The 27851-nt window shown below is 47.1% G+C and overlaps 1 protein-coding gene across 2 annotated transcripts; it reads left to right on the forward strand.

The window, feature by feature from the left end:
* The first annotated feature begins 32 nt into the window (after positions 1–32).
* On the forward strand, positions 33–25353 carry LOC116373666 (MICOS complex subunit MIC19-like). Of its 2 annotated transcripts, XM_031822076.1 has the most exons (4): positions 33–157; positions 15495–15630; positions 15846–15898; positions 24104–25353. In XM_031822076.1, the coding sequence occupies exons 1-4, from the start codon at positions 105–107 to the stop codon at positions 24111–24113; spliced, it is 252 nt and encodes an 83-aa protein (XP_031677936.1). In that variant the 5' UTR covers positions 33–104; the 3' UTR covers positions 24114–25353. The 2 variants fall into 2 exon arrangements, 1 of the variants encoding a protein (XP_031677936.1); XR_004209595.1 differs by lacking the exon at positions 15846–15898 and having other exon boundaries at positions 34–157.
* Positions 25354–27851: the final 2498 nt, after the last annotated feature.

Raw genomic sequence — 27851 nt, forward strand, 5'->3', positions numbered from 1 at the left:
AACTTGGCATGTATTTGTCTTTCTCTCATTCTCTCTCTTCCCATCTCTCTCTTTATATCTATCTCTCCCCCTCTCCCTCCCTCCAGAGTGCTCAGTTCTACAAGATGACCACAGAGAACTACCACAAGGCTGCCGACGGAATCAACGCAAAGTTCAAGTAAGTTAAAATCACGTCATTGTGTTTAATTACCAGAAGTGTATCAGGTGTTCCTGGATAAATGAATATAGACCCCCCCCCCCCCCCCCCCCCCCTCTCCATTCACTGCAGAATGAACAGGCTTTCATCTCAAATGCTTCCTCCTCAAGGCCAATGTTGGCAATGAAGAGCTCAATACCTGATGTTGGCTGTTAAGGTTTTAACAGTGTACCACTTTTCTTCCAAGGTCTCCAAGGTTACTCTGTCAGTTTAAAAGTAGGCCACACTGCAAGCACATGTAACCAACTTCCAAAGGTCTCCAAGGTTACTCTGTCAGTTTAAAAGTAGGCCACACTGCAAGCACATGTAACCAACTTCCAAAGGTCTCCAAGGTTACTCTGTCAGTTTAAAAGTAGGCCACACTGCAAGCACATGTAACCAACTTCCAAAGGGGTCCAAAGAACACCACAGAATTCTAAGAATTGTATTTGTGATGTGTCCAGAAGATGTTGGTCATCCTTGTGTCCAGTTTCGATATTAGGGTCCTGTTCATTAGAGCATACTGTGACGGAACATTTTGCATCAGAAAATTACAATGAGCCGTTCCAATTGGATAAGTCCAGGTTGTTTTTTTCTCTGTTTGTTGCGTACACGACCCTTCAGTGTTGTTAGTGACCATTAAAAAACCCGTCAGTCCACTGAGAGTATTGCCGTTAGCCACATGCTAACTAACCCATGTCTTTCAATCAGCTCCAGATTAGCCTACCCTATTAGCTCATGTTGACGATGCGACTCACTGATAGCTACAGGTCAAATGGAGCCGTCTCTGGTGTACACACTGTGTCATGGCTGCAGTGGTGGCCATGGTGTGTGTCTGTGTGTGCGCGTGTGTCTGTTACATAGTATGTGTTGTCCCTGTGAACCAATCATTGGTATTTTACCTGATTTATCAGACTATAACCAGTTTACAGTCATTCCAACAACAGAGGTGCTTACAGCACCCTGAGGCAGGCGCTGTGTGCTGAAACATTGGTTGCTATACCCATTAAATGTTTGCGAGTATAATTAGTGTGCGACTGTCTTTTTATCGTTTGTTAGTCAGCACCTCTACAACATATTTTGGGTGTGCGTCAGCTTATGCTTTTTGCTAGCATCTAATCTTTTAAAATATTTCAACAAACATGCCTTGGTATGTGGCAGGCAACTTTGTTCATCAATGCTGTCAGGAATTTTCCCTCCTGTATGTTAGGTTGTCCGTGAGATTCACAGAGACCCTATTAACCATCACGGACATGTAACTAAAGAACATCTCATTTCCAGTCCATCGCTGTTCCATAACTCCTAATAAGGGACCATTAGGCTCCATAGTAATGTAACAAAGTGGATGAGGAGTCCACAGGAGGTGGGGCGAACAGGGCCCAGAGTCCATGGCTCTGTCTGGGAAGGGGGCGCTAATCGTGTTAGCCTGTCATTAGCCGGCGCTAACGCCAGGATCATTGTCTCCCTGCAAAATGCTAGAAACTGATTAGCCATCCGCTGGGGTTAGTTTAGGGTAGAGCTGGGGTTAAGGCTTCCCAAATCGCATTAAGGAAATGCATTGCTGGAATATCATTAGAGCGACACAACGCGCTAACTGCTAACACATGTCTAGCGAGGTCACGTGATGGTGGAGTCTCAGTGGCAAGCGCCCTGATTGGTTGATTGGATTACGGGAGGTGCATTACCAGGGCTGTGATTGGATTAGAGCGGCTGGGGAGGGAGGATGTGAGTGTGTGTGTGTGGTTTAATGAAATGGCGGGAGGGTCTGGTGTTACAAGAGGACAGGGAGAGGGAGGACAGGGTTACTGCTAGTAGACACTAATCACGTTTCATTGGGTGTGTTTGGTGCCATCGTGCACGTGTGTGTGTGTGCGTACATGATCTGTATTAGTGTGAAAAGACCTTGTTTAGTATTGTGCAACGCAGCGTACAGAGGTCTCTATGAGTTGTCCCTATGGACGTTATTGCGATTCGACAGAGAGAGTGCATGAACGAGGGAGATAAGATGGTATCTGGCGTTCAGTGGAATAATAAGGCAAGATGTTTAATCTCGGAGCCTTTTGATTTCCTGAAAGTTGAAACTGCCCTGGAGATAAATGGGAAAGAGTAGGAATATACATAATTGATTGAATTAACATGGGTTTGATATGATAATCGGGCTTATGAAGTTAAAAATGTCTTTCTGCCCAACATCTTAATTTCCCCGCTGGTCCCACAGACTTTATTAATAGAATGTTTGATAACATTTGAGGCTCTGGTCAACAGTAGCTTGATATCCTGCTAATACTGTAGTAATGTATTTCCCTATAGATACTCTACTGATAGCCTAGCACTGTTGCCTCCTGCATGAAAGCCTTTGGCCTCTATTGGTATCAAATTAATTGACAATAGTGCCTGAAGGCTTGGATGTCACTTTTGGGGTATTTTAACCCTGCTGGGGAGGAGTAGAAAGAGTAGGAGTAGAAACAGTAGTAGGAGTAGACTGGTACTAGTAGAAACATTAGGCTAGTAGAAGAAGTAGTGCTAGTAGAAGTAGTTATTGTAGGCTAGTAGAAGTAGTAGTATTAGTAGTAGTAGTAGGCTAGTAGTAGTAGTAGTAGGCTAGTAGTAGTAGTAGTAGTGCTAGTAGAAGTAGTTATAGTAGGCTAGTAGTAGTAGTAGTAGGCTAGTAGAAGAAGTAGTAATAGCAGGCTAGTAGTAGTAGTAGTATGCTAGTAGAAGTAGTAGTGCTAGTAGAAGTAGGTATAGTAGGCTAGTAGTAGTAGTAGTAGGCTAGTAGAAGTAGTTATTGTAGGCTAGTAGAAGTAGTAGTAGTAGGCTAGTAGAAGTAGTTATTGTAGGCTAGTAGAAGTAGTAGTAGTAGGCTAGTAGAAGTAGTGCTAGTAGAAGTAGTTATAGTAGGCTAGTAGTAGTAGTAGTAGGCTAGTAGTAGTAGTAGTAGTGCTAGTAGAAGTAGTTATAGTAGGCTAGTAGAAGTTGTAGTAGTAGGCTAGTAGAAGAAGTAGTGCTAGTAGAAGTCGTTATAGTAGGCTAGTCGAATAAGTAGTAGTAGTAGGCTAGTAGAAGAAGTAGTAATAGCAGGCTAGTAGTAGTAGTAGTATGCTAGTAGAAGTAGTAGTGCTAGTAGAAGTAGTAGTGCTAGTAGAAGTAGTTATAGTAGGCTAGTAGTAGTAGTAGGCTAGTAGAAGTAGTTATTGTAGGCTAGTAGAAGTAGTAGTAGTAGTAGGCTAGTAGAAGTAGTGCTAGTAGAAGTAGTTATAGTAGGCTAGTAGTAGTAGTAGTAGTAGTAGTAGTAGTAGTAGTAGTAGTGCTAGTAGAAGTAGTTATAGTAGGCTAGTAGTAGTAGTAGTAGTAGTAGTGCTAGTAGAAGTAGTTATAGTAGGCTAGTAGTAGTTGTAGGCTAGTAGAAGAAGTAGTGCTAGTAGAAGTCATTATAGTAGGCTAGTCGAAGAAGTAGTGCTAGTAGAAGTCATTATAGTAGGCTAGTCGAAGAAGTAGTAGTAGTAGTAGGCTAGTAGAATAAGTAGTAGTAGACTAGTAGAAGTAGTTATAGTAGGCTAGTAGTAGTAGTAGTAGGCTAGTAGAAGAAGTAGTAATAGCAGGCTAGTAGTAGTAGTAGTATGCTAGTAGAAGTAGTAGTGCTAGTAGAAGTAGTTATAGTAGGCTAGTAGTAGGCTAGTAGAAGTAGTAGTAGTAGTAGTAGTAGGCTAGTAGAAGTAGTGCTAGTAGAAGTAGTTATAGTAGGCTAGTAGTAGTAGTAGTAGTAGTAGTAGTAGTAGTAGGCTAGTAGTAGTAGTAGTGCTAGTAGAAGTAGTAGTATGGCCATGCTGCTGCTCCAGTTTCAACTTCCACCTGACTGTGCTGCTGCTCTAGTTTCAACTGTTCTGCCTTATTATTATTCGACCATGCTGGTCATTTATGAACATTGAACATCTTGACCATGTTCTGTTATAATCTCCACCCGGCACAGCCAGAAGAGGACTGGCCACCCCACATAGCCTGGTTCCTCTCTAGGTTTCTTCCTAGGTATTGGCCTTTCTAGGGAGTTTTTCCTAGCCACTGTGCTTCTCCACCTGCATTGCTTGCTGTTTGGGGTTTTAGGCTGGGTTTCTGTACAGCACTTTGAGATATCAGCTGATGTACGAAGGGCTATATAAATAAATTTGATTTGATTTGATTAGTAGTAGTAGGCTAGTAGAAGAAGTAGTGCTAGTAGAAGTAGTTATAGTAGGCTAGTAGAAGTAGTTATAGTAGGCTAGTAGAAGAGGTAGTGCTGGTAGAAGTAGTTATTGTAGACTAGTAGAAGAAGTAGTAATAGTAGGCTAGTAGAAGAAGTAGTAATAGCTGGCTAATTGAAGTAGTAATCGTCGGCTAGTAGATAAAGTATTGCCAGTAGTAGTACTAGTAGGTTAGTAGAATAAGTAGTACTAGTAGAAGAAGTAGTAATGGTAGGCTAGTAGTAGTAGGCTTTTAGTAGTAGTAAGTCTAGTGACACTGCAGGGGTACATTTTTTTTGTTTGTGTGGTTCATGCACACATGATGCCTATAGAGAGGTGTGTGTTTGCAGTGTGTATGGGTAGTGCAGCTGTTTCCTGCAGATCCAGCGGTATTCCTGGCAGAGCATGATGGAGCTCTCCCAACCGGAACGCCGCTACCTAAGAGTGAACTCATTTTGCACACACACACACCTGGCTCCCAATAATACTTTCTCAGTTTTCATCATCCTCTCCCCAGCTTCTATGAATCTGCCCTGAGGTCCTGACACACATCATCACAATTTATGTTAATAGCCCTTGCCTGTGGTAAACACATAATTTTTTACAGAAGATGTCACCAGGTCCTATACAGAAACCCTGCCTAAGACCCCAAACTGCAAGCAATGCTGATGTAGAAGCACGGTGGCTAGGAAAAACTCCCTAGGAAGAAACCTAGAGAGGAACCAGGCTCTGATGGGTGGCCAGTCCTCTTCTGGTTGTGCTGGGTGGAGATTATAAGAGTACATGGCCATTTAAGGCCATCTACCTGTAGTTATCAATACCCTAGAGGACTGTGTCTCATCTACCTGTAGTTATCAATACCCTAGAGGACTGTGTCTCATCTACCTGTAGTTATCAATACCCTAGAGGACTGTGTCTTCTCTACCTGTAGTTATCAATACCCTAGAGGACTGTGTCTCATCTACCTGTAGTTATCAATACCCTAGAGGACTGTGTATTCTCTACCTGTAGTTATCAATACCCTAGAGGACTGTGTCTTCTCTACCTGTAGTTATCAATACCCTAGATGACTGTGTCTCATCTACCTGTAGTTATCAATACCCTAGAGGACTGTGTATTCTCTACCTGTAGTTATCAATACCCTAGAGGACTGTGTCTTCTCTACCTGTAGTTATCAATACCCCAGAGGACTGTGTCTTCTCTACCTGTAGTTATCAATACCCTAGAGGACTGTGTCTTTTCTACCTGTAGTTATCAATACCCTAGAGGACTGTGTCTTCTCCTAACTGCTCTGTATGCCGTCCTTCTAACCACTTATCCAACACAGTCTATATGGACTATCATACGGTCCTGTCCAGATGGACTGTCATACGGTCCTGTCCAGATGGACTGTCATACGGTCCTGTCCAGATGGACTGTCATACGGTCCAGTCCAGATGGACTGTCATACGGTCCAGTCCAGATGGACTGTCATACGGTCCTGTCCAGATGGACTGTCATACGGTCCTGTCCAGATGGACTGTCATACGGTCCTGTCCAGATGGACTGTCATACGGTCCTGTCCAGATGGACTGTCATACGGTCCTGTCCAGATGGACTGTCATACGGTCCTGTCCAGATGGACTGTCATACGGTCCTGTCCAGATGGACTGTCATACGGTCCAGTCCAGATGGACTGTCATACGGTCTGGTCCAGTACGTGAAACCTTTACCAACACACTGGCTCTTGGTGTCTGGGCACAATGTTGCACTGTGCAGGTTACAACTGAATGACAGGTGTGTGTAAAACGGGTTTTTATTTAAAGCTATGTGTTCTGTTTATAATGTTCAGCTCCTTGCAGACAGGTCAACAGGTCGATTTTCACCTCTGTCTACTCCTCCCATCCCTGCTGGAGAAAGAGAAACACTCATCCCTCTATCACCACATACATATTCAACAGCCAGACAGTCCTAGAGCAGAGTTTTGGCCTGGGTGATTAAAGCCTAACACAACTCTGCATTTTGATAGTCATTAAATGAGGAAATGGGAACAGAACAAACCTGAGAGTCTATTGAATATTCTTCTAGCCACCCCTAACAATACAAATGTGGGATGTGGAGAGAAAGCTAACCTGTCTGTATTTAAAGGCTCTGTTATCTGTGAGGCACAGAGGGGTGTGTGTGTGTGTAAGCGTGTGTGCGGTCTCGCTGAGGTAAGACTTGACCTGCCTGACGAGTGCACATCAACCCGCTGCCATTACAGGAGACCGTAGGTCCGTAACTAGGCAACTTGGACCCCCAGTACAAGATGGTGGTCAATGCAGTCAGACATCAGTCAATAACCTTAGCTTAAACCCCCCCCCACACACACACACACACACACACACACACACACACACACTTAAAAGCCTTTATGTACTGGCTGTAAAATGGTCCTTGCTCGGACACACACACACTCTCATATAAACACATTTAAAAGCCTAAGTATTGGCTGTAAAGCCTCCCTCTCTGCTCTCTGATCTCGCACACCTTTTAGTGACTGAATAACTGACGAGAACACATTGTAAAAGGACTGTTGGGCAGACTGTGGTACATCATAAAATCTGTAGATTCCTGTGTGGACTACAAATGATGCTTTAACAGTAAATTCTCTTAGGAATACAATAGTTCTACTTTAACAGTAATGCCTCATAGGAATACAATAGTTCTACTTTAACAGTAATGTCTCTTAGGAATACAATAGTTCTACTTTAACAGTAATGTCTCTTAGGAATACAATAGTTCTACTTTAACAGTAATGTCTCTTAGGAATACAATAGTTCTACTTTAACAGTAATGTCTCTTAGGAATTTTAGCAGTTCTACTTTAACAGTAAATTCTCTTAGGAATACAATAGTTCTACTTTAAGTTGTTCTTCGATGCCATGGTTAAGAGTTCTGTTTTGTTGCTGATGTTCTGTACAGTTTAATCTTCACTGGTTTGGACAGGGCTGGACATCTTGACTAAGTTTCAGTTTTCCCAAAACCTTTTTGTAGTTTTCCCTCAACAACCCATCCCCTGAACAGCGAGAGAGTAGGAACAATTGTAAACTCTATTTTTTGACAGTTAATGTTCTGTGCGTGAAGTGAATGAAATTCACATGACATGAAGCTCTTTCCTGTGCTATGAGTGGTCTGAGGAGTCGAGAGAACTAAACTACAATGCAACCTTCTCTGTCGTGTTGATTGTCATACCGAACATTAGTTAGTGTGTGTTGGCAAGGGATGACTAAGGTAGAGCCATAGTATGGAAGTGATAGTGAATGGTGAAAACCGAGCAAAACTCCATTCCAAGAGCTCTCAGGAGATTGTCAGTAGGGGGGCCCAGCTCTCAGGAGATGCCTGCCGGGTTGAGTGCCAGTGGGGGGGCCCAGCCTTCAGGAGATGCCTGCCGGGTTGAGTATCAGTGGGGGGGCCCAGCCCTCAGGAGATGCCTGCCGGGTTGAGTATCAGTGGGGGGGCCCAGCCCTCAGGAGATGCCTGCCGGGTTGAGTGTCAGTGGGGGCCCCAGCCTTCAGGAGATGCCTGCCGGGTTGACTATCAGTGGGGGGGCCCAGCTCTCAGGAGATGCCCGCCGGGTTGAGTGTCAGTGGGGGGGCCCAGCCCTCAGGAGATGCCCGCCGGGTTGAGTGTCAGTGGGGGGGGCCAGCCCTCAGGAGATGTCCCCCGGGACCAGTGTCAGTGGGGGGCCCAGCCCTCAGGAGATGTCCCCCGGGACCAGTGTCAGTGGGGGGCCCAGCCCTCAGGAGATGCCCGCAGGGACCAGTGTCAGTGGGGGGGCCCAGCCCTCAGGAGATGTCCCCCGGGACCAGTGTCAGTGGGGCGGCCCAGCCCTCAGGAGATGCCTGCCGGGTTGAGTGTCAGTGGGGGGGCCCAGCCCTCAGGAGATGCCTGCCGGGTTGAGTGTCAGTGGGGGGGCCCAGCCCTCAGGAGATGCCTGCCGGGTTGAGTGTCAGTGGGGGCCCCAGCCTTCAGGAGATGCCTGCCGGGTTGAGTATCAGTGGGGGGGCCCAGCTCTCAGGAGATGCCCGCCGGGTTGAGTGTCAGTGGGGGGGCCCAGCCCTCAGGAGATGCCCGCCGGGTTGAGTGTCAGTGGGGGGGCCCAGCCCTCAGGAGATGTCCCCCGGGACCAGTGTCAGTGGGGGGCCCAGCCCTCAGGAGATGCCCGCAGGGACCAGTGTCAGTGGGGGGGCCCAGCCCTCAGGAGATGTCCCCCGGGACCAGTGTCAGTGGGGCGGCCCAGCCCTCAGGAGATGCCTGCCGGGTTGAGTGTCAGTGGGGGGGCCCAGCCCTCAGGAGATGCCTGCCGGGTTGAGTGTCAGTGGGGGGGCCCAGCCCTCAGGAGATGCCTGCCGGGTTGAGTGTCAGTGGGGGCCCCAGCCTTCAGGAGATGCCTGCCGGGTTGAGTATCAGTGGGGGGGCCCAGCTCTCAGGAGATGCCCGCCGGGTTGAGTGTCAGTGGGGGGGCCCAGCCCTCAGGAGATGCCCGCCGGGTTGAGTGTCAGTGGGGGGGCCCAGCCCTCAGGAGATGTCCCCCGGGACCAGTGTCAGTGGGGGGCCCAGCCCTCAGGAGATGTCCCCCGGGACCAGTGTCAGTGGGGGGCCCAGCCCTCAGGAGATGCCCGCCGGGACCAGTGTCAGTGGGGGGGCCCAGCCCTCAGGAGATGTCCCCCGGGACCAGTGTCAGTGGGGCGGCCCAGCCCTCAGGAGATGCCTGCCGGGTTGTGTGTCAGTGGGGGGGCCCAGCCCTCAGGAGATGCCTGCCGGGTTGAGTATCAGTGGGGGGGCCCAGCCCTCAGGAGATGCCTGCCGGGTTGAGTGTCAGTGGGGGGGCCCAGCCCTCAGGAGATGTCCCCCGGGACCAGTGTCAGTGGGGCGGCCCAGCCCTCAGGAGATGCCTGCCGGGTTGAGTGTCAGTGGGGGGGCCCAGCCCTCAGGAGATGTCCCCCGGGACCAGTGTCAGTGGGGGGCCCAGCCCTCAGGAGATGCCCGCAGGGACCAGTGTCAGTGGGGGGGCCCAGCCCTCAGGAGATGTCCCCCGGGACCAGTGTCAGTGGGGCGGCCCAGCCCTCAGGAGATGCCTGCCGGGTTGAGTGTCAGTGGGGGGGCCCAGCCCTCAGGAGATGTCCCCCGGGACCAGTGTCAGTGGGGGGGCCCAGCCCTCAGGAGATGTCCCCCGGGACCCATGTCAGTGGGGGGCCCAGCCCTCAGGAGATACCCGCCGGGACCAGTGTCAGTGGGGGGGCCCAGCCCTCAGGAGATGTCCCCCGGGACCCATGTCAGTGGGGGGCGCAGCCCTCAGGAGATGTCCCCCGGGACCAGTGTCAGTGGGGGGCGCAGCCCTCAGGAGATGTCCCCCGGGACCAGTGTCAGTGGGGGGCGCAGCCCTCAGGAGATGTCCCCCGGGACCAGTGTCAGTGGGGGCCCAGCCCTCAGGAGATGTCCCCCGGGACCAGTGTCAGTGGGGGGCCCATCCCTCAGGAGATGTCCCCCGGGACCAGTGTCAGTGGGGGGGCCCAGCCCTCAGGAGATGTCCCCCGGGACCAGTGTCAGTGGGGGGGCCCAGCCCTCAGGAGATGTCCCCCGGGAACAGAGTCAGTGGGGGGGCCCAGCCCTCAGGAGATGTCCCCCGGGACCAGTGTCAGTGGGGGGGCCCAGCCCTCAGGAGATGTCCCCCGGGACCAGTGTCAGTGGGGGGCGCAGCCCTCAGGAGATGTCCCCCGGGACCAGTGTCAGTGGGGGGCGCAGCCCTCAGGAGATGTCCCCCGGGACCAGTGTCAGTGGGGGGCGCAGCCCTCAGGAGATGTCCCCCGGGACCAGTGTCATTGGGGGGCGCAGCCCTCAGGAGATGTCCCCCGGGACCAGTGTCAGTGGGGGCCCAGCCCTCAGGAGATGTCCCCCGGGACCAGTGTCAGTGGGGGGCCCAGCCCTCAGGAGATGTCCCCCGGGACCAGTGTCAGTGGGGGGGCCCAGCCCTCAGGAGATGTCCCCCGGGACCAGTGTCAGTGGGGGGGCCCAGCCCTCAGGAGATGTCCCCCGGGACCAGTGTCAGTGGGGGGGTGCAGCCCTCCTATCTTCTGTTCCTTCTCATTATCTCACTCTCTTATTTATTTCTCTCTGGTGCTAATTTATTTATCTTTTTCTCTCCTTTCTTTGTCTCACTCTTTCTCAATCTCTACTTTTTGTATCTCTCTCTTCCCCCCCTCTCCCTGATGGATATCACCATGGGGGGTCAGTCAGGTCTTCTTTAAAAAGCGATGAGAGTTAAGTGTGTCATTTTTCTCTCTAAATGGATCATTTGTATTTATTTGCCTGACTGTCACAGAGCCGGGTCTTAACCAGAGAGAACATGAAGGCTTTTTAAGAGGCCCCAGCTTCACCTCCTAACCTTATTATAGCCCAAGTGCTTGTAAATGATGATAAATGGACCTTGTACCTTTTGAGAACTCAATCTGGGCCCTGTAATCCATACTCATGGACATAGGGAAGATAGATCCTACTGTGGGTGTCAGTTTATGGTCAACATATGGTTTTGGAGAAATGGATGGAGAAATATTGCACCCTTACGTGTAACATATGTGTGACACAATACTGTACAGTGAAAGTCACTCAGATATCAGTATGCCTCTGGGTTTTATTTTCTTGACTAAATTAAGCAATGATTTGCTATAACTGCTGTCTATGCATATTTAGAGAAGACACAATTTGGTCAAGATAGTTTTTGTCTGGCTAGAGAGACTACCGTACTCATAGTACAGTGGAATAGCTATGCCTTTTCAATGAGCCGACTGGTGTCGGGGAAGGAGAGAGGAAAGGATGGTTTTCTATGAGCTGACTGTTTCTGTTTCTACGCCCTATAGAGGGACGGATCTAGTTAGTCTGTTTCTAGAAGTAACACAGCATAGCTAACCAACTAGTCGCTTAGTATAGAATCTCTTGCCCTCTTCCACTTTTTTGTCGTCTCTTTTCTTTCTCTCTTTCATTCGCCTTTCTGTTCATCCCTCAAACCTACGTGCTTCATTATCCTTTTATCTCCCCCCTCCTTCACCCTCTTCCCCATGCTACATCTTTCTTCTACTGGCTTTATTTAGTGCATCTCTCTGCCCTGTCCCCTCCTCTCCTTCACCGTCTTCCCCATGCTACATCTTTCTTCTGCTGGCTTTATTTAGTGCATCTCTCTGCCCTGTCCCCTCCTCTCCTTCACCGTCTTCCCCATGCTACATCTTTCTTCTACTGGCTTTATTTAGTGCATCTCTCTGCCTGTCCCCTCCTCTCCGGCCACCCTCTCCTGTGTGCTTTCGCTTTTTACATTTTCATATTCTTCAGCCTCTCTCTCTCTCTCTTGCCCATTTCTCTCTCGTTCTTTCTCCGCGTCTCTGATAAAGCATCTCATCTCAATGCGGCTCCCTGCGGTCTGTCATATGTCTCCCCTCTCCAGCTTGATTTATGTGGCTGTGGTGTATAAACCATAGTGTAGCTATATGAAACAAACCCTAAGCGTCCCCTCTCTCCTGCTCTATCTATGGATCAAGGGGGGGAGAGAGGGAGGGAGAGGAGGATGGAGGGGAAACGTATCTCATATCAATAGAGCTATGTTGGCATGGAGACCTTTACTGATGGCCTCCTATATAAGCAGAGAGATGTATTGTCCCCCCACTCCGTAGGTACAGTACACACACCTCCCTCTCTCGCCCCGCTCAGCTACACGTCTCCATTTGTTTCAATCTCTCCCCCTCTGAAGTTTTATTCAATATCCCAGGCTCCTCGGAGGGGGAAGGCCATGCAGTGAGAGGGGATTCTTGATTGACAGCAGATGGATTTGACCTGCGAATGAATCTTCTGGTTGTCTGTGTTAGAGAAGGGGAATGAGAGGGAGGAAGAAGGATAGGAACTGCGAGACAAAGAGAGAAAAACGGAAAGGGAGAGAGAAACCGTGAGGGAGAGAAACCGAGAAGGAGAGAGGCAGAGATCAGACAAATCTATATGTCTGACAGTTCAGAGGAGCCATTCGGTCTCTTCCCAACCCTGAACAAAGAGCATTGTAAAAACAAATATGAACCATGGTCCCCCTCAGCTTTCTGACCCATTACGTCAGAACATATTAGCTACAAGTCTGATCTTAGACCACAAACAACTGTTTCCTCCTCAAAGGTCACCGCATTGAAACGTTTTTGTGCTTTTGATTCCTGTGGGGTCGAGAAACCAATAGAGGGGGGAGAAGGGGGATGTTTACGGATGCCCCAGTGTTCAGGTTTCATGGGAACAGGATGAATCACTGCTGTTTCTGACTACATGTAAATATATCACAGACAGTTCCCTGGGAATGGTATTCACTATGTGGTGCTACAGTGCCTTGCCCTTGACTACTCCACTAACAAAACTACAAAACCTTTCTCTGAGGTTGTATTGGGAATAGTTGCTGTGCTGTGGCTATGCAGCACACAGGCCGACTGTATTACAGGTGATAGTAACTGATGAGGGAGAGCCTAATGTAATATTGAGAAGGCAGAAATTCTCTTTCTCTTCACTCTCCTCTACCCGTGGCTGTGAGAATGAGTTAATATTCATCTTAATGATGGATGATGAATGACCCTGCGTGAGCCAGAGTGTGTGTGTGTGACAGTGTTATTGTCCTGATTAACTAAACACTGGCTCAGGTCTCTCTATGGAGTAGGGAAAGAGAAGGAAGGAATGAGAACTGGTTTATCTCTCATTTCCTCTCTCTCTCTTACCCTTTTCCTCGCTCTCTTACCCTCTTTCTCTCGCTCTCTCTTACCCTCTTCCTCTCTAGGTGTTCTACCCCCCCCCCCCCACCCTCTCTCTCTCTGTCATCTGTAATGGTTTCTAAGAGAAACAAACACTTGTGTTGTATCAGCAGGCTGCACCTGGCATTAACGCAAACGCTTAAGAAAATAATTAGCGGTTGTGTGTGGCTGCCTGGTCCCTGAAGGTGCCCAAAGGCAGTGGAATGAATGCTACGGTATAGGAGCTGCAGGAGGAGAATTCTGCTGTCTGTGTATGTGAGACACACTGTCATCCTTCACCGCAGAGACTTGGAGAAATGGGCATGTCACACCGAAGGCAATGAGTGGATTCTCTCAGTGCTTGAAGAGCTTCTATGTATATGAGATGGCGCGTTATGTTCGATCACTGCTCAAATGTGAAGAATAGTGACAGCCTACAGTACCATCAGAAATATCCATTAAATGGAAAGTTAACAACGGCAAGAATATATTTCTGATCATCCAGTACTTTGCTGCCTCGTATCAATAGGTGCCTTACTCGCCTACTTGCTGTTAAATGCAGTGGCGGCTGGTGACATCCCTTTGGCCATAATACCGTGGCCATGTGTTGGCGGCCATACTCAGAGGTCCCATGCAACCAGCCCTCCTGCATCGCATCCTAAGTAATGAACCATGTGGCCGTTGTGTCCTTTCAATCCCAACAGGAGGGTGAATTCTCACTACAGGCAGTAAATCCAACACCTGATTGGAACTGGAGGGGCTCAGCTGTGCCCCTAATGCCCCTCCAAGGATCAGAAAGGTGCTGACAGGCGAAATCAGCACTTTTGTGTGCTAACTGCTAAAGGATGATGATGCCAACATTAGCATAATGGCCCTAACATGTGCAGGTGTATCTTTTATGTATGGGTGGTTTATGGGGTGTGCTAACTGTCAAGAGACAGATCCTGCTAGCTGTTAGCATGAGATCATTGGTGCAGTTGATAGTCATTGCTGCTGAGATTAGCGAAAAGGCTCTAACGCTTTGGGACCCATATGGCATTGCAGTGGTGATGAAAGACCATTTGTGGACTGAAGCTAGTCTTTAGCTTAAGATAAGCATTGCGATGTACAACTAGCATGAAAGTGGAACAATTTGGTGGCTCAACAGTACTGAACTATGCAGACCGTTTTGGTTAGCATTAGCGCACTTGTGATGTTTGATACACTGACACCTCAGTGTCGGTAGTTGTTTCCGCGGTGTCAGTAGCTGTTTCCGCGGTGTCAGTAGCTGTTGCCGCGGTGTCAGTAGTTGTTGCCGCGGTGTCAGTAGCTGTTTCCGCGGTGTCAGTAGTTGTTTCCGCGGTGTCAGTAGTTGTTGCCGTGGTGTCAGTAGTTGTTGCCGCGGTGTCAGCAGCTGTTTCCGCGGTGTGAATGGCTATTTGGTGTCAGAAGTAAGGACTAGCCATTTGGGTGCTGTGTTCCTCAAATACATGTTTATTTGTGAAGTACACAGTTTACAGGTGTAAAAGGTGCAGTGAAAATGCCTGTGTGCCATTTCCCTTTAACATTGCAGTACAATAATCAATCAGTCAATAAATGTCCACTTAGCACGACCAAGGGGACAGCTAGCTATAGGAGAGGGTGTGTCAATGCAATCAGAAACCTATAGTCATGCAGGCTCTATCAATCAATACTGATACTCAGTTCTCAGGTGTGTTGTCAATAAACCCACGAGAGTCATCATCTTCATCACTATGATGAAGGGTTTCCTATCTCGGTACTTTTTGTTGTTGTTGTGGATTTTCTTTTTCTTTATCCTTTTTGTCCTCCTGTTTATTCTCTGGGTGTGTCCGTATTAGACATTGTTTGGCCAGTGTGTTTTCTGAGGAGAAAAGAGAACACAATTAGCCATAGAAAATAAACCCTGCATAGATCTCCTGTTTCCAGAGGGACGGGTATAGAACCTTTCTCCTGGTGACAGGATGGCACGGCTCGCCAATATTCACACGTCCTCTGGCCCTTCCATTGACGTGGGGAGCCTCTAATGAATGGATTGGCATGCCCGTCACTGTTGCGCTGACGGTTGCTTCCATTGGCTGGATCAACCTTTGGCCCCATCTCTTCTACAGTCTGACTGATCCCAGATGAACCACTGCTGTGGGATGGGGAGTGGGCCGAATGGGCAGGACAATTTCATGTTTTTGTGTGTCTCTCGCTCTCTTCTCTCTCCTGCTGTCAGTAAATGGGGAATGTTAGTAGTTGTTTTGTAGGTGTGTATGTGTGGGCTGATGTGATTGATTTGAATGTGTAATGTGTGTAGTGTATGATATTGATTGTAAATACTAAAGTCTGTCTCCTCCAGGCGGTTTGAGGTGAGTCCAGTGTGTGCTGATCTGCAGGGTCAGATCCTGAAGTGCTACCAGGAACACAGTGGGAAGACGCTGCTCTGCTCCACCATCGCCTCCCGCTACCTGCAGTGTGTCAACCAAGCTAAACAGGTGGGCCCACGTGGTGGGAGGGTGTGGGTGTGTGTGTACCTTGGGATACGTATGAATAACTTGTTGGTGTCTATCCCCATCTACTGTAATTTATAAGACATGTTGTTTTGTTTACAAATCTCTACTGTCTGAAAAGGAAAGCATGAATGAGTTCTACGTCTAATGAAAGCCTCTGTTTATTCCCATATTGCTGCATGATTTTGTTGTCTGAAAAGAATGGAAATAATGATCTTGCCCCCCTTTGGGCAACTGCTACAGACATTAGAAAGTAAGTTGTACTGTTCCAGGATCTGTCTCTCCCAGTAGTGTAGCTATGGGCAACCGCTACAGACATTAGAAAGTAAGTTGTACTGTTCCAGGATCTGTCTCTCCCAGTAGAGTAGCTATGGGCAACCGCTACAGACATTAGAAAGTCAGTTGTACTGTTCCAGGATCTGTCTCTCCCAGTAGAGTAGCTATGGGCAACCGCTACAGACATTAGAAAGTAAGTTGTACTGTTCCAGGATCTGTCTCTCCCAGTAGAGTAGCTATGGGCAACCGCTACAAACATTAGAAAGTCAGTTGTACTGTTCCAGGATCTGTCTCTCCCAGTAGTTGTCATGTAGCTTCATCAAACCCCAGATGTACTTAGGTCACTGTGTGTAGTACCACTAGTACAGTTAATTTCCTTCCTACATGACTTCATGGTTGTTGCCGACCAAACAGACACGTCTTTCTCTCTGCATCCCTCTCATTGAAAAATGTGCATCTTAAAGCACTGTCAATAAACACACACTCGCATAGCTCGACTGGTCACACACACACACACACACACACACACACACACACACACACACACACATACTCACACACACCACACACACACGCATACACGCATACACACACACGCATACACACACACACACATACACACATACACATACATACACACACACACTAATAAAGACTCTTGGTTGCCCCTGCGTTTGAGACCATAGTGTTTCTCGCTTGCTAAAACTCACTCTAAACTGTAGGTTCAGAGGAAAGCTCTATTTCCATAATACCTGCTGACGCTGGCTGCTTTCTTTCACTGCTTAAGTGTGTGTTTAATTTAATAAGGTCCAGGCCAGACGACCAGGTCAGACGGTGCCGTTCTGATACCATTGTCCTCTCGTTCTTCTTTATTTCTCTCAAGTCATTGGAAAGTGGACGTGTTTTAGGCCCTCTAAGAAACGCATATGGTAATGGTATTGTCTCAACGTTGATATTAATGGCACACACACACAAAACACACAAGGATAGACGTAAACACACACACACACTTTCCTCTGGCACTTTTCAATATACAGTGGTAGAGTCAGACAAAACCCAATTTATATTCAGATAGGTTTTCTATTAGATTTTTTCTTTTACAATTTGACAGTTTCTAGAGAAGTGTGTTCCTCCGCTCTCCCTGGGGTATTAGTAATACATCTAGGCCCGCGGGGGGCGGCTAGGTACTAAGCTATACATCATGTAAATAACACTATGTATTATTCATTTGTACGAGTGCTACCTACCTGTAGCCTCTTTGGAATCCCACAAGGCTGTGTGTTCCCTGCCGCACACATTCACTCCTCTGATCTTGTAAATGTGGAAATCAGCCTGGAATATTATGGGAAGCCACAGAGTTGATCAGCTTCCCGCAATCAAAATACACTCGTAGTAGAGGGTTATCTGTGTAAGAAAGCTGTTACAATCATCAGGTGAGACATGAAACAGAGCCCTGATACAGCCCACTGCAGAGGGACAATATAACCTAGTTAAAAGAATAGGAGAAGAGGGGATACAGCCCACTGCAGAGGGACAATATAACCTAGTTAAAAGAATAGGAGACGAGGTGATACAGCCCACTGCAGAGGGACAATATAACCTAGTTAAAAGAATAGGAGAAGAGGTGATACAGCCCACTGCAGAGGGACAATATAACCTAGTTAAAAGAATAGGAGATGAGGGACAATATATCCTAGTTATAAGAATAGGAGATGAGGGACAATATAACCTAGTTAAAAGAATAGGAGATGAGGGACAATATAACCTAGTTAAAAGAATAGGAGATACAGCCCACTGCAGAGAGACAATATAACCTAGTTAAAAGAATAGGAGACGAGGGGATACAGCCCACTGCAGAGGGACAATATAACCTAGTTAAAAGAATAGGAGACGAGGGGATACAGCCCACTGCAGAGGGACAATATAACCTAGTTAAAAGAATAGGAGACGAGGGGATACAGCCCACTGCAGAGGGACAATATAACCTAGTTAAAAGAATAGGAGAAGAGGGGATACAGCCCACTGCAGAGGGACAATATAACCTAGTTAAAAGAATAGGAGAAGAGGGGATACAGCCCACTGCAGAGGGACAATATAACCTAGTTAAAAGAATAGGAGAAGAGGTGATACAGCCCACTGCAGAGGGACAATATAACCTAGTTAAAAGAATAGGAGAAGAGGTGATACAGCCCACTGCAGAGGGACAATATAACCTAGTTATAAGAATAGGAGATACAGCCCACTGCAGAGGGACAATATAACCTAGTTAAAAGAATAGGAGGTGATACAGCCCACTGCAGAGGGACAATATAACCTAGTTAAAAGAATAGGAGATACAGCCCACTGCAGAGGGACAATATAACCTAGTTAAAAGAATAGGAGATACAGCCCACTGCAGAGGGACAATATAACCTAGTTAAAAGAATAGGAGACAAGGGGATACAGCCCACTGCAGAGGGACAATATAACCTAGTTAAAAGAATAGGAGATGAGGGACAATATAACCTAGTTAAAAGAATAGGAGATACAGCCCACTGCAGAGAGACAATATAACCTAGTTAAAAGAATAGGAGAAGAGGTGATACAGCCCACTGCAGAGGGACAATATAACCTAGTTAAAAGAATAGGAGATACAGCCCACTGCAGAGGGACAATATAACCTAGTTAAAAGAATAGGAGACAAGGGGATACAGCCCACTGCAGAGGGACAATATAACCTAGTTAAAAGAATAGGAGATGAGGGACAATATAACCTAGTTAAAAGAATAGGAGATACAGCCCACTGCAGAGAGACAATATAACCTAGTTAAAAGAATAGGAGAAGAGGTGATACAGCCCACTGCAGAGGGACAATATAACCTAGTTAAAAGAATAGGAGAAGAGGTGATACAGCCCACTGCAGAGGGACAATATAACCTAGTTAAAAGAATAGGAGAAGAGGGGATACAGCCCACTGCAGAGGGACAATATAACCTAGTTAAAAGAATAGGAGACGAGGGGATACAGCCCACTGCAGAGGGACAATATAACCTAGTTAAAAGAATAGGAGAAGAGGGGATACAGCCCACTGCAGAGGGACAATATAACCTAGTTAAAAGAATAGGAGAAGAGGTGATACAGCCCACTGCAGAGGGACAATATAACCTAGTTAAAAGAATAGGAGACGAGGTGATACAGCCCACTGCAGAGGGACAATATAACCTAGTTAAAAGAATAGGAGACGAGGTGATACAGCCCACTGCAGAGGGACAATATAACCTAGTTAAAAGAATAGGAGAAGAGGGGATACAGCCCACTGCAGAGGGACAATATAACCTAGTTAAAAGAATAGGAGACGAGGTGATACAGCCCACTGCAGAGGGACAATATAACCTAGTTAAAAGAATAGGAGAAGAGGGGATACAGCCCACTGCAGAGGGACAATATAACCTAGTTAAAAGAATAGGAGAAGAGGTGATACAGCCCACTGCAGAGGGACAATATAACCTAGTTAAAAGAATAGGAGAAGAGGGGATACAGCCCACTGCAGAGAGACAATATAACCTAGTTAAAAGAATAGGAGAAGAGGTGATACAGCCCACTGCAGAGGGACAATATAACCTAGTTAAAAGAATAGGAGAAGAGGGGATACAGCCCACTGCAGAGGGACAATATAACCTAGTTAAAAGAATAGGAGAAGAGGTGATACAGCCCACTGCAGAGGGACAATATAACCTAGTTAAAAGAATAGGAGACGAGGTGATACAGCCCACTGCAGAGGGACAATATAACCTAGTTAAAAGAATAGGAGAAGAGGGGATACAGCCCACTGCAGAGGGACAATATAACCTAGTTAAAAGAATAGGAGACGAGGTGATACAGCCCACTGCAGAGGGACAATATAACCTAGTTAAAAGAATAGGAGAAGAGGGGATACAGCCCACTGCAGAGGGACAATATAACCTAGTTAAAAGAATAGGAGAAGAGGGGATACAGCCCACTGCAGAGGGACAATATAACCTAGTTATAAGAATAGGAGAAGAGGTGATACAGCCCACTGCAGAGGGACAATATAACCTAGTTAAAAGAATAGGAGAAGAGGGGATACAGCCCACTGCAGAGGGACAATATAACCTAGTTAAAAGAATAGGAGACGAGGGGATACAGCCCACTGCAGAGGGACAATATAACCTAGTTAAAAGAATAGGAGACGAGGGGATACAGCCCACTGCAGAGGGACAATATAACCTAGTTAAAACAATAGGAGAAGAGGGGATACAGCCCACTGCAGAGGGACAATATAACCTAGTTATAAGAATAGGAGACGAGGTGATACAGCCCACTACAGAGGGACAATATAGCCTAGTTAAAAGAATAGGAGACGAGGTGATACAGGCCACTGCAGAGGGACAATATAACCTAGTTAAAAGAATAGGAGAAGAGGGGATACAGCCCACTGCAGAGAGACAATATAACCTAGTTAAAAGAATAGGAGAAGAGGGGATACAGCCCACTGCAGAGGGACAATATAACCTAGTTAAAAGAATAGGAGATACAGCCCACTGCATAGAGACAATATAACCTAGTTAAAAGAATAGGAGGTGATACAGCCCACTGCAGAGGGACAATATAACCTAGTTAAAAGAATAGGAGGTGATACAGCCCACTGCAGAGGGACAATATAACCTAGTTAAAAGAATAGGAGACAAGGGGATACAGCCCACTGCAGAGGGACAATATAACCTAGTTAAAAGAATAGGAGGTGATACAGCCCACTGCAGAGGGACAATATAACCTAGTTAAAAGAATAGGAGGTGATACAGCCCACTGCAGAGGGACAATATAACCTAGTTAAAAGAATAGGAGACAAGGGGATACAGCCCACTGCAGAGAGACAATATAACCTAGTTAAAAGAATAGGAGATGAGGGACAATATAACCTAGTTAAAAGAATAGGAGATACAGCCCACTGCAGAGGGACAATATAACCTAGTTAAAAGAATAGGAGAAGAGGTGATACAGCCCACTGCAGAGGGACAATATAACCTAGTTAAAAGAATAGGAGAAGAGGGGATACAGCCCACTGCAGAGAGACAATATAACCTAGTTAAAAGAATAGGAGAAGAGGTGATACAGCCCACTGCAGAGGGACAATATAACCTAGTTAAAAGAATAGGAGAAGAGGGGATACAGCCCACTGCAGAGGGACAATATAACCTAGTTAAAAGAATAGGAGAAGAGGTGATACAGCCCACTGCAGAGGGACAATATAACCTAGTTAAAAGAATAGGAGACGAGGTGATACAGCCCACTGCAGAGGGACAATATAACCTAGTTAAAAGAATAGGAGAAGAGGGGATACAGCCCACTGCAGAGGGACAATATAACCTAGTTAAAAGAATAGGAGACGAGGTGATACAGCCCACTGCAGAGGGACAATATAACCTAGTTAAAAGAATAGGAGAAGAGGGGATACAGCCCACTGCAGAGGGACAATATAACCTAGTTAAAAGAATAGGAGAAGAGGGGATACAGCCCACTGCAGAGGGACAATATAACCTAGTTAAAAGAATAGGAGAAGAGGGGATACAGCCCACTGCAGAGGGACAATATAACCTAGTTAAAAGAATAGGAGATGAGGGACAATATAACCTAGTTAAAAGAATAGGAGATGAGGGACAATATAACCTAGTTATAAGAATAGGAGACGAGGTGATACAGCCCACTGCAGAGGGACAATATAACCTAGTTAAAAGAATAGGAGATGAGGGACAATATAACCTAGTTAAAAGAATAGGAGATGAGGGACAATATAACCTAGTTATAAGAATAGGAGAAGAGGTGATGAAAGTGGGGTCGTAATGGTTTATTATTTTTATTATTGTTATTTTTTTTGCAGATGCGGTACAGTAGCTACACAGTAACTGAGCAGGAAGCTATGTGGAGGGGTCAAAGGATGTATCAAGCACCAGATAAGACCTAGATGGGGTCAAATCTCTGCCTCTCAACCTGCGCTCCTACTCTTATCAGTGTCTCAATTCATCTTTCTGTGATTCATTGCATCCTTCTCAATCTTCTTGAAGGAGAAAGTCCAATGTCCCTCCCCTTTGACCTTCTCCAACGTGTTTTGGGAAGGAGGCAAGGAGAGGGAGTAGGCTAATCGACGAAAGATGATGAATTGAGAAACAGCCTCAGTTGCTATAAAAGACACTTCACACTCCATACAAAACCCCAACCTCCTTCAAGGTTCAAACGGCCCACTAAACAAGCCCGTAATGAATTACCCCTGATAGGATTGTCCACTCCATCACCATTGAACACATCATAATAATAATAATAATATGACATCATCTGTCTTAGTATTGACTGGGCCAAGAGAGGGGAAAGACTACAGGGTTGTCATCAGACAGGCCTTTGTGACTGATAATTACCAGTATTCCTTATCATCAGCCCGCGATAATATTTAGACCTTGATGGCCTCTCTTGCAAGCGCACGCGCGCGCACACACACACACACACACTCCCTGTCACTTTATAATACACACACACACACACACTCCCTGTCACTTTATAATCCACACACACACACACACACACACACACTCCCTGTCACTTTATAATACACACACACACACACACACACACACACACTCCCTGTCACTTTATAATCCACACAATGCTAAAGGGGTCCAGATAGCGACTGACTGGGGTTATTATATAGAAAGAGGGGGAATAGAGCGACTGGAAGGACCGATGAAGAGGAAGAAGAGTCTTTTGAGAGGCCCATGAATAGAAGGTTTATCACGGGGGCCGATCTCTCTCGCTCTCTCTCTTCATTGCATATTCTCACCGCATGACCACTTCTTGCCTGGTTGCCTCCCCCAGTCATCTTGGATCTCAGAGGTCTTACTAGCTGCTATAGCTTTTTTGGGATGTAAAAATCTGAAATGAATGTTCCTTGTTGACGGTCTTTGCACAGAGTTGAAACAGGGTTTAAAACAGCTTGTTCTATGTTTGACGTGATCCTGCTGTAAACCAGTTGCTCTCTGACCATATCTATTCAGTTCGGCTACCTCCGTTCTGTCACTTCACAGCATTAGATAAGGTCCCAGCCTTCAGAAATGTGTCTGTTAGGTTGGACAGAGTAAATGTTGTTCATCTGTAATGACTGGTGTCATGGTAGTATAGAGTGTGTTGTCTGTTAGGTTGGACAGAGTAAATGTTGTTCATCTGTAATGACTGGTGTCATGGTAGTATAGAGTGTGTTGTCTGTTAGGTTGGACAGAGTAAATGTTGTTCATCTGTCATGACTGGTATCATGGTAGTATAGAGTGTAGTCTAGTGTGTAGAATGAATTGATCCGACAGCTATAGGGAGGCACCAACATGGATGAATCTAATCTAGAACACAAATCAATCTACTGCCCCCCCCCTCCCTCCCTCTCTCTCTCCCCCCCTATCTGTATTCAATCGCTTTGGCTTTTTCTCCTTTGTTCTCCCTCTTAAGTAAAACATTTTTGGGGCCACTTTTCTGTGTTCCCTTCCCCCACATAGTTTTCCTCTCCACTCCCCATCTCCTCTAATTGTTCTCACCACACTTCTCCTGTGAGGCAGCAAGTGCTATAGCCTGTATCAAATGGGGATTGACAGGGAGGGTGATGTGTTGGGGATTGACCGGGAGGGTGATGTGTTGGGGATTGACAGGGAGGGTGATGTGTTGGGATTGACCGGGAGGGTGATGTGTTGGGGATTGACCGGGAGGGTGATGTGTTGGGGATTGACCGGGAGGGTGATGTGTTGGGGATTGACCGGGAGGGTGATGTGTTGGGGATTGACCGGGAGGGTGATGTGTTGGGGATTGACCGGGAGGGTGATGTGTTGGGGATTGACAGGGAGGGTGATGTGTTGGGGATTGACCGGGAGGGTGATGTGTTGGGGATTGACCGGGAGGGTGATGTGTTGGGGATTGACCGGGAGGGTGATGTGTTGGGGATTGACCAGGGGGGGGGGGGGTGTTGGGGATTGACCGGGAGGGTGATGTGTTGGGGATTGACCGGGAGGGGGGGGTGTTGGGGATTGACCGGGAGGGTGATGTGTTGGGGATTTGTGGCAAGAGTTATCACTAATATGAAATCCCCTCCTTCTCTCTCTACCTCCCTCCTCCCCTCTCTCACATTCTCTCTTTTTTTATCCTGTTGTTCCAGAACAAGTTGAGGACTGGGGGCTAAGAGTGAGGTGGTGTGGCATTACGGTTTATCAACCCTTTATCGACTGCAAATGAGTGGAGAGGAGAGGAAGCACCAGAGATCGCAACCCCGACTCGAGGTAGAAACAGAACCGCAACCTGACCAGAACCAGGAACACAAGACAACCAGACAACCCTGAGAGAGATGGACACCCCTTAGCCCAACACCCTTCTCCCCCCCACCCCCACTGACCCCTAAACCCGTTACTCCTTCGTAAGATCCCACCTACAGTACCTACACCCCTTCTCCCCCACCCCACTCCACTGCATGTCTATCTCTACTACCAAGAGGGAGGAGGACAACGGTAGCACTTCCTAAAGAGTACCACGCAGTAGCTCCATCACGCAGCAGCAGTAGGAGAAGTGCAACTGTCCGCCATGTTGGAGATGCATGAATACATGCAGAGACGGAGAGTTTAAGCCTAGGCGGAGTCCACCAGAACCAATGCAGGCCCAGAGCTGAAGATATCCTCACGGACTGAACCACTATCATTACCAACACGCACCACCACCCAACCAGCACACCCCTCTTACAAAGCCACTAGTCCGCCCCATCACCACCCAACCAGCTCACCCCTCTTACAAAGCCACTAGTCCGCCCCATCACCACCCAACCAGCTCACCCCTCTTACAAAGCCACTAGTCCACCCCATCACCACCCAACCAGCTCACCCCTCTTACAAAGCCACTAGTCCACCCCATCACCACACCCTCTATCATAAACCTACATGATCACATGACTTCTATCCACCCTGTTGTATCCCTCTATCCACTATATAAACCTACATGATCACATGACTTCTATCCACCACATGACTTCTATCCACCCTGCTGTATCCCTCTATCCACTATATAAACCTACATGATCACATGACTTTTATCCACCACATGACTTCTATCCACCCTGTTGTATCCCTCTATCCACTATATAAACCTACATGATCACATGACTTCTATCCACCCTGCTGTATCCCTCTATCCACTATATAAACCTACATGATCACATGACTTCTATCCACCAGGCTTCACCCTACTGTATCCCTCTATCCCTGTGCACTGTCCTGCACACACACCATTGTGTCTGAGCGTTGCGTGTGTTCCAGTGTGTTTAGTAATGCATCTACTTGTTTTGTTTTCATCCCAACCGTGTCACAATCACTTCTGACACACGTCTGATCAGAGGAAATTAAAGAATGAATCCGGAATTGACCTTGTTGTCGTTGAATGTGTCTCTCAATATTAAATGTGAAAGAGAGGGTGTGTGTGTGAAAGAGACTCCCTATTGTGTAGTCTCTCTGTTGTGTATTTCTATGTAAGTGACATCAGAAGAACGACTGTTCTTCAGCGACAGAGCCACAGTCATCTTGTCTCCCTGGCGACAACGCACCTGGCAGACGAAGAGATGGTGAAACCCACCCAGAGAGAGAGATGGAAAGGAAGAGAGGGAACACTCCTCACACTTGTATCCTCCTCTCTTCCCTTCCTCTCAGACATGTCATCAGTCCTCTGTGCTGCTCCAGTTCAGTGGAGGACTACACATCTAATACTACCAGCAACGAGACCGCTTCACAATGCCGTCTGCACTCTATACCTGTGTGTGTGTGTGTGTGTGTGTGTGTGTGTGTGTGTGTGTGTGTGTGTGTGTGTGTGTGAGATCCGTGGTCTGTTGGGATGTCAGGTTCATCATCCCAGCTGGAAATGTTGAGAAGAAACCTGATCTCAACTCCGTGTCAGACACACACACAGTCTACAGAATGGAGTGTGCGTGCATTAGTAAGTCTCTGTGTCTGATCCCTCCATGTCAGTCACTGTTTGACTTGGTGGTTAGGGCTGAGTGACCTTTGGGGGGCGGGTGACTGGGGTTCAGAGGTGGTGGGAGTTCAGGCCAGAGCAGGTGTTACCCGGGGTCTAGACCTATAGGCTTTCCATCTCCTCACTCTCCCTGTCTTACCCGGGAGCGTTGTAATTCTTGTCATAAACCGGTGCGCCTGGCACCTACTACCAGTCCCCGTTCAAAGGCAGTCATCCTCTGAAGGACACACATACACAATGTCTCAATTGGCTCCAGGCTTAAAAATCATCTACACAAGTGACATCAATAAGGGATCATAGCTTTCACCTGGTCAGTCTATGTCATGGAAAGAGCAGGTGTTAATATTTTATTTACTCAGTGTATATCTGTGGACCAACTCCTCTCGGTCTTCACTGCTCCTCAGTACAGTTCTGTGCCACTATTCCTCACTAATGTACACAGAGCTAGGTCTATTTTCTTTCTGTCTGTTCTCTTTTTCTCTTCCTTTCTATCTCTCCCAACTGTCTTTCTCTCTTGTTCTATCTGGCTCTCTCTTGTTCTCTCTTGTTCTCTCTGGCTCTCTCTGGCTCTCTCTCTTGTTCTCTCTGGCTCTCTCTCTTGTTCTCTCTGGCTCTCTCTCTTGCTCTCTCTGGCTCTCTCTCTTGCTCTCTCTCTTGTTCTCTCGATCAGGCTCTCTTTCTTGTTCTATCAGGCTCTCTTTCTGGCTCTTTCTCTTCATCACTCTCTCGTTCTAACACAGTCACTGGCTTCATCAATAAGTGCATCGATTACGTCGTCCCCACAGTGACCGTATGTTCATAACCCAACCAGAAGCCATGGATTACAGGCAACATCCACACTGAGCTAAATGGTAGAGCTGCCACTTTCAAGGAGCGGGAAGCTTATAAGAAATCCTACTATGCCCCACGACGAACCATCAAACAGGCAAAGCGTCAATAGAGGGCTAAGATTTTATCGTACTACACCGGCTACGACGCTCGTCAGATGTGGCAGGACTTGCAGACTACAAAGTGAGGCAAAGCTACGTGACACGAACATACCAGATTAGCTAAATTACTTCTATGCTCGCTTCGAGGGAAGTAACACTGAAACATGCATGAGAGCACCAGCTGTACCCGCACGACTGTGTTATCATGCTCTCCGTAGCCTTTAAAACCTTTGAACAGGTCACAAAGCCGCAGGGCCAGACGGATTACCAGGACGTATACCCCGAGCATGCGCTGACCAACTGGCAAGTGTCTTCACTGATATTTTCAACCTGTCCCTGACTAAGTCTGTAATACCAACATGTTTTAAGCAGACCACCATAGTCCCTATGCCCAAGAACACAAAGGTAACCTGCCTAAATGACTATCGACCCGTAGCACTCATGTCTGAAGCCATGAAGTGCTTTGAAAGGCTGGTCATGGCTCACATCGACACAATTATCCCAGAAACCCTAGACCCAATGCAATTTGAATACTACCCCAACAGATCCACAGATGATGCAATCGCTATTGCACTCAACACTGCCCTTTCCCACCTAGACAAAAGTAACACTCTTTTTCACAATTCCTGACATTTAATCCTAGTAAAAATTCCCTGTTTTTAGGTCAGTTAAGATTACCACTTAATTTTAAGAATGTGAAATGTCAGAATAATAGTAGAGAGGATTATTTATTTCATTTTCCCAGTGGGTCAGAAGTTTACATACACTCAATTAGTATTTGGTAGCATTGGCTATAAATTGTTAACTTGGGTCAAACGTTTCGGGTAGCCTTCCACAAGCTTCCCACAATAAATTGGGTGAATTTTGGCCCATTCCTCCTGACAGAGCTGGTGCAACTGAGTCAGGTTTGTAGCCCTCCTTGCTCGCACACGCTATTTCAGTTCTGCCCACAAATGCTCTATAGGA

This window comes from Oncorhynchus kisutch, unplaced genomic scaffold (assembly GCF_002021735.2).
Source record: "Oncorhynchus kisutch isolate 150728-3 unplaced genomic scaffold, Okis_V2 scaffold4062, whole genome shotgun sequence".
Lineage (NCBI taxonomy): Eukaryota > Metazoa > Chordata > Actinopteri > Salmoniformes > Salmonidae > Oncorhynchus > Oncorhynchus kisutch.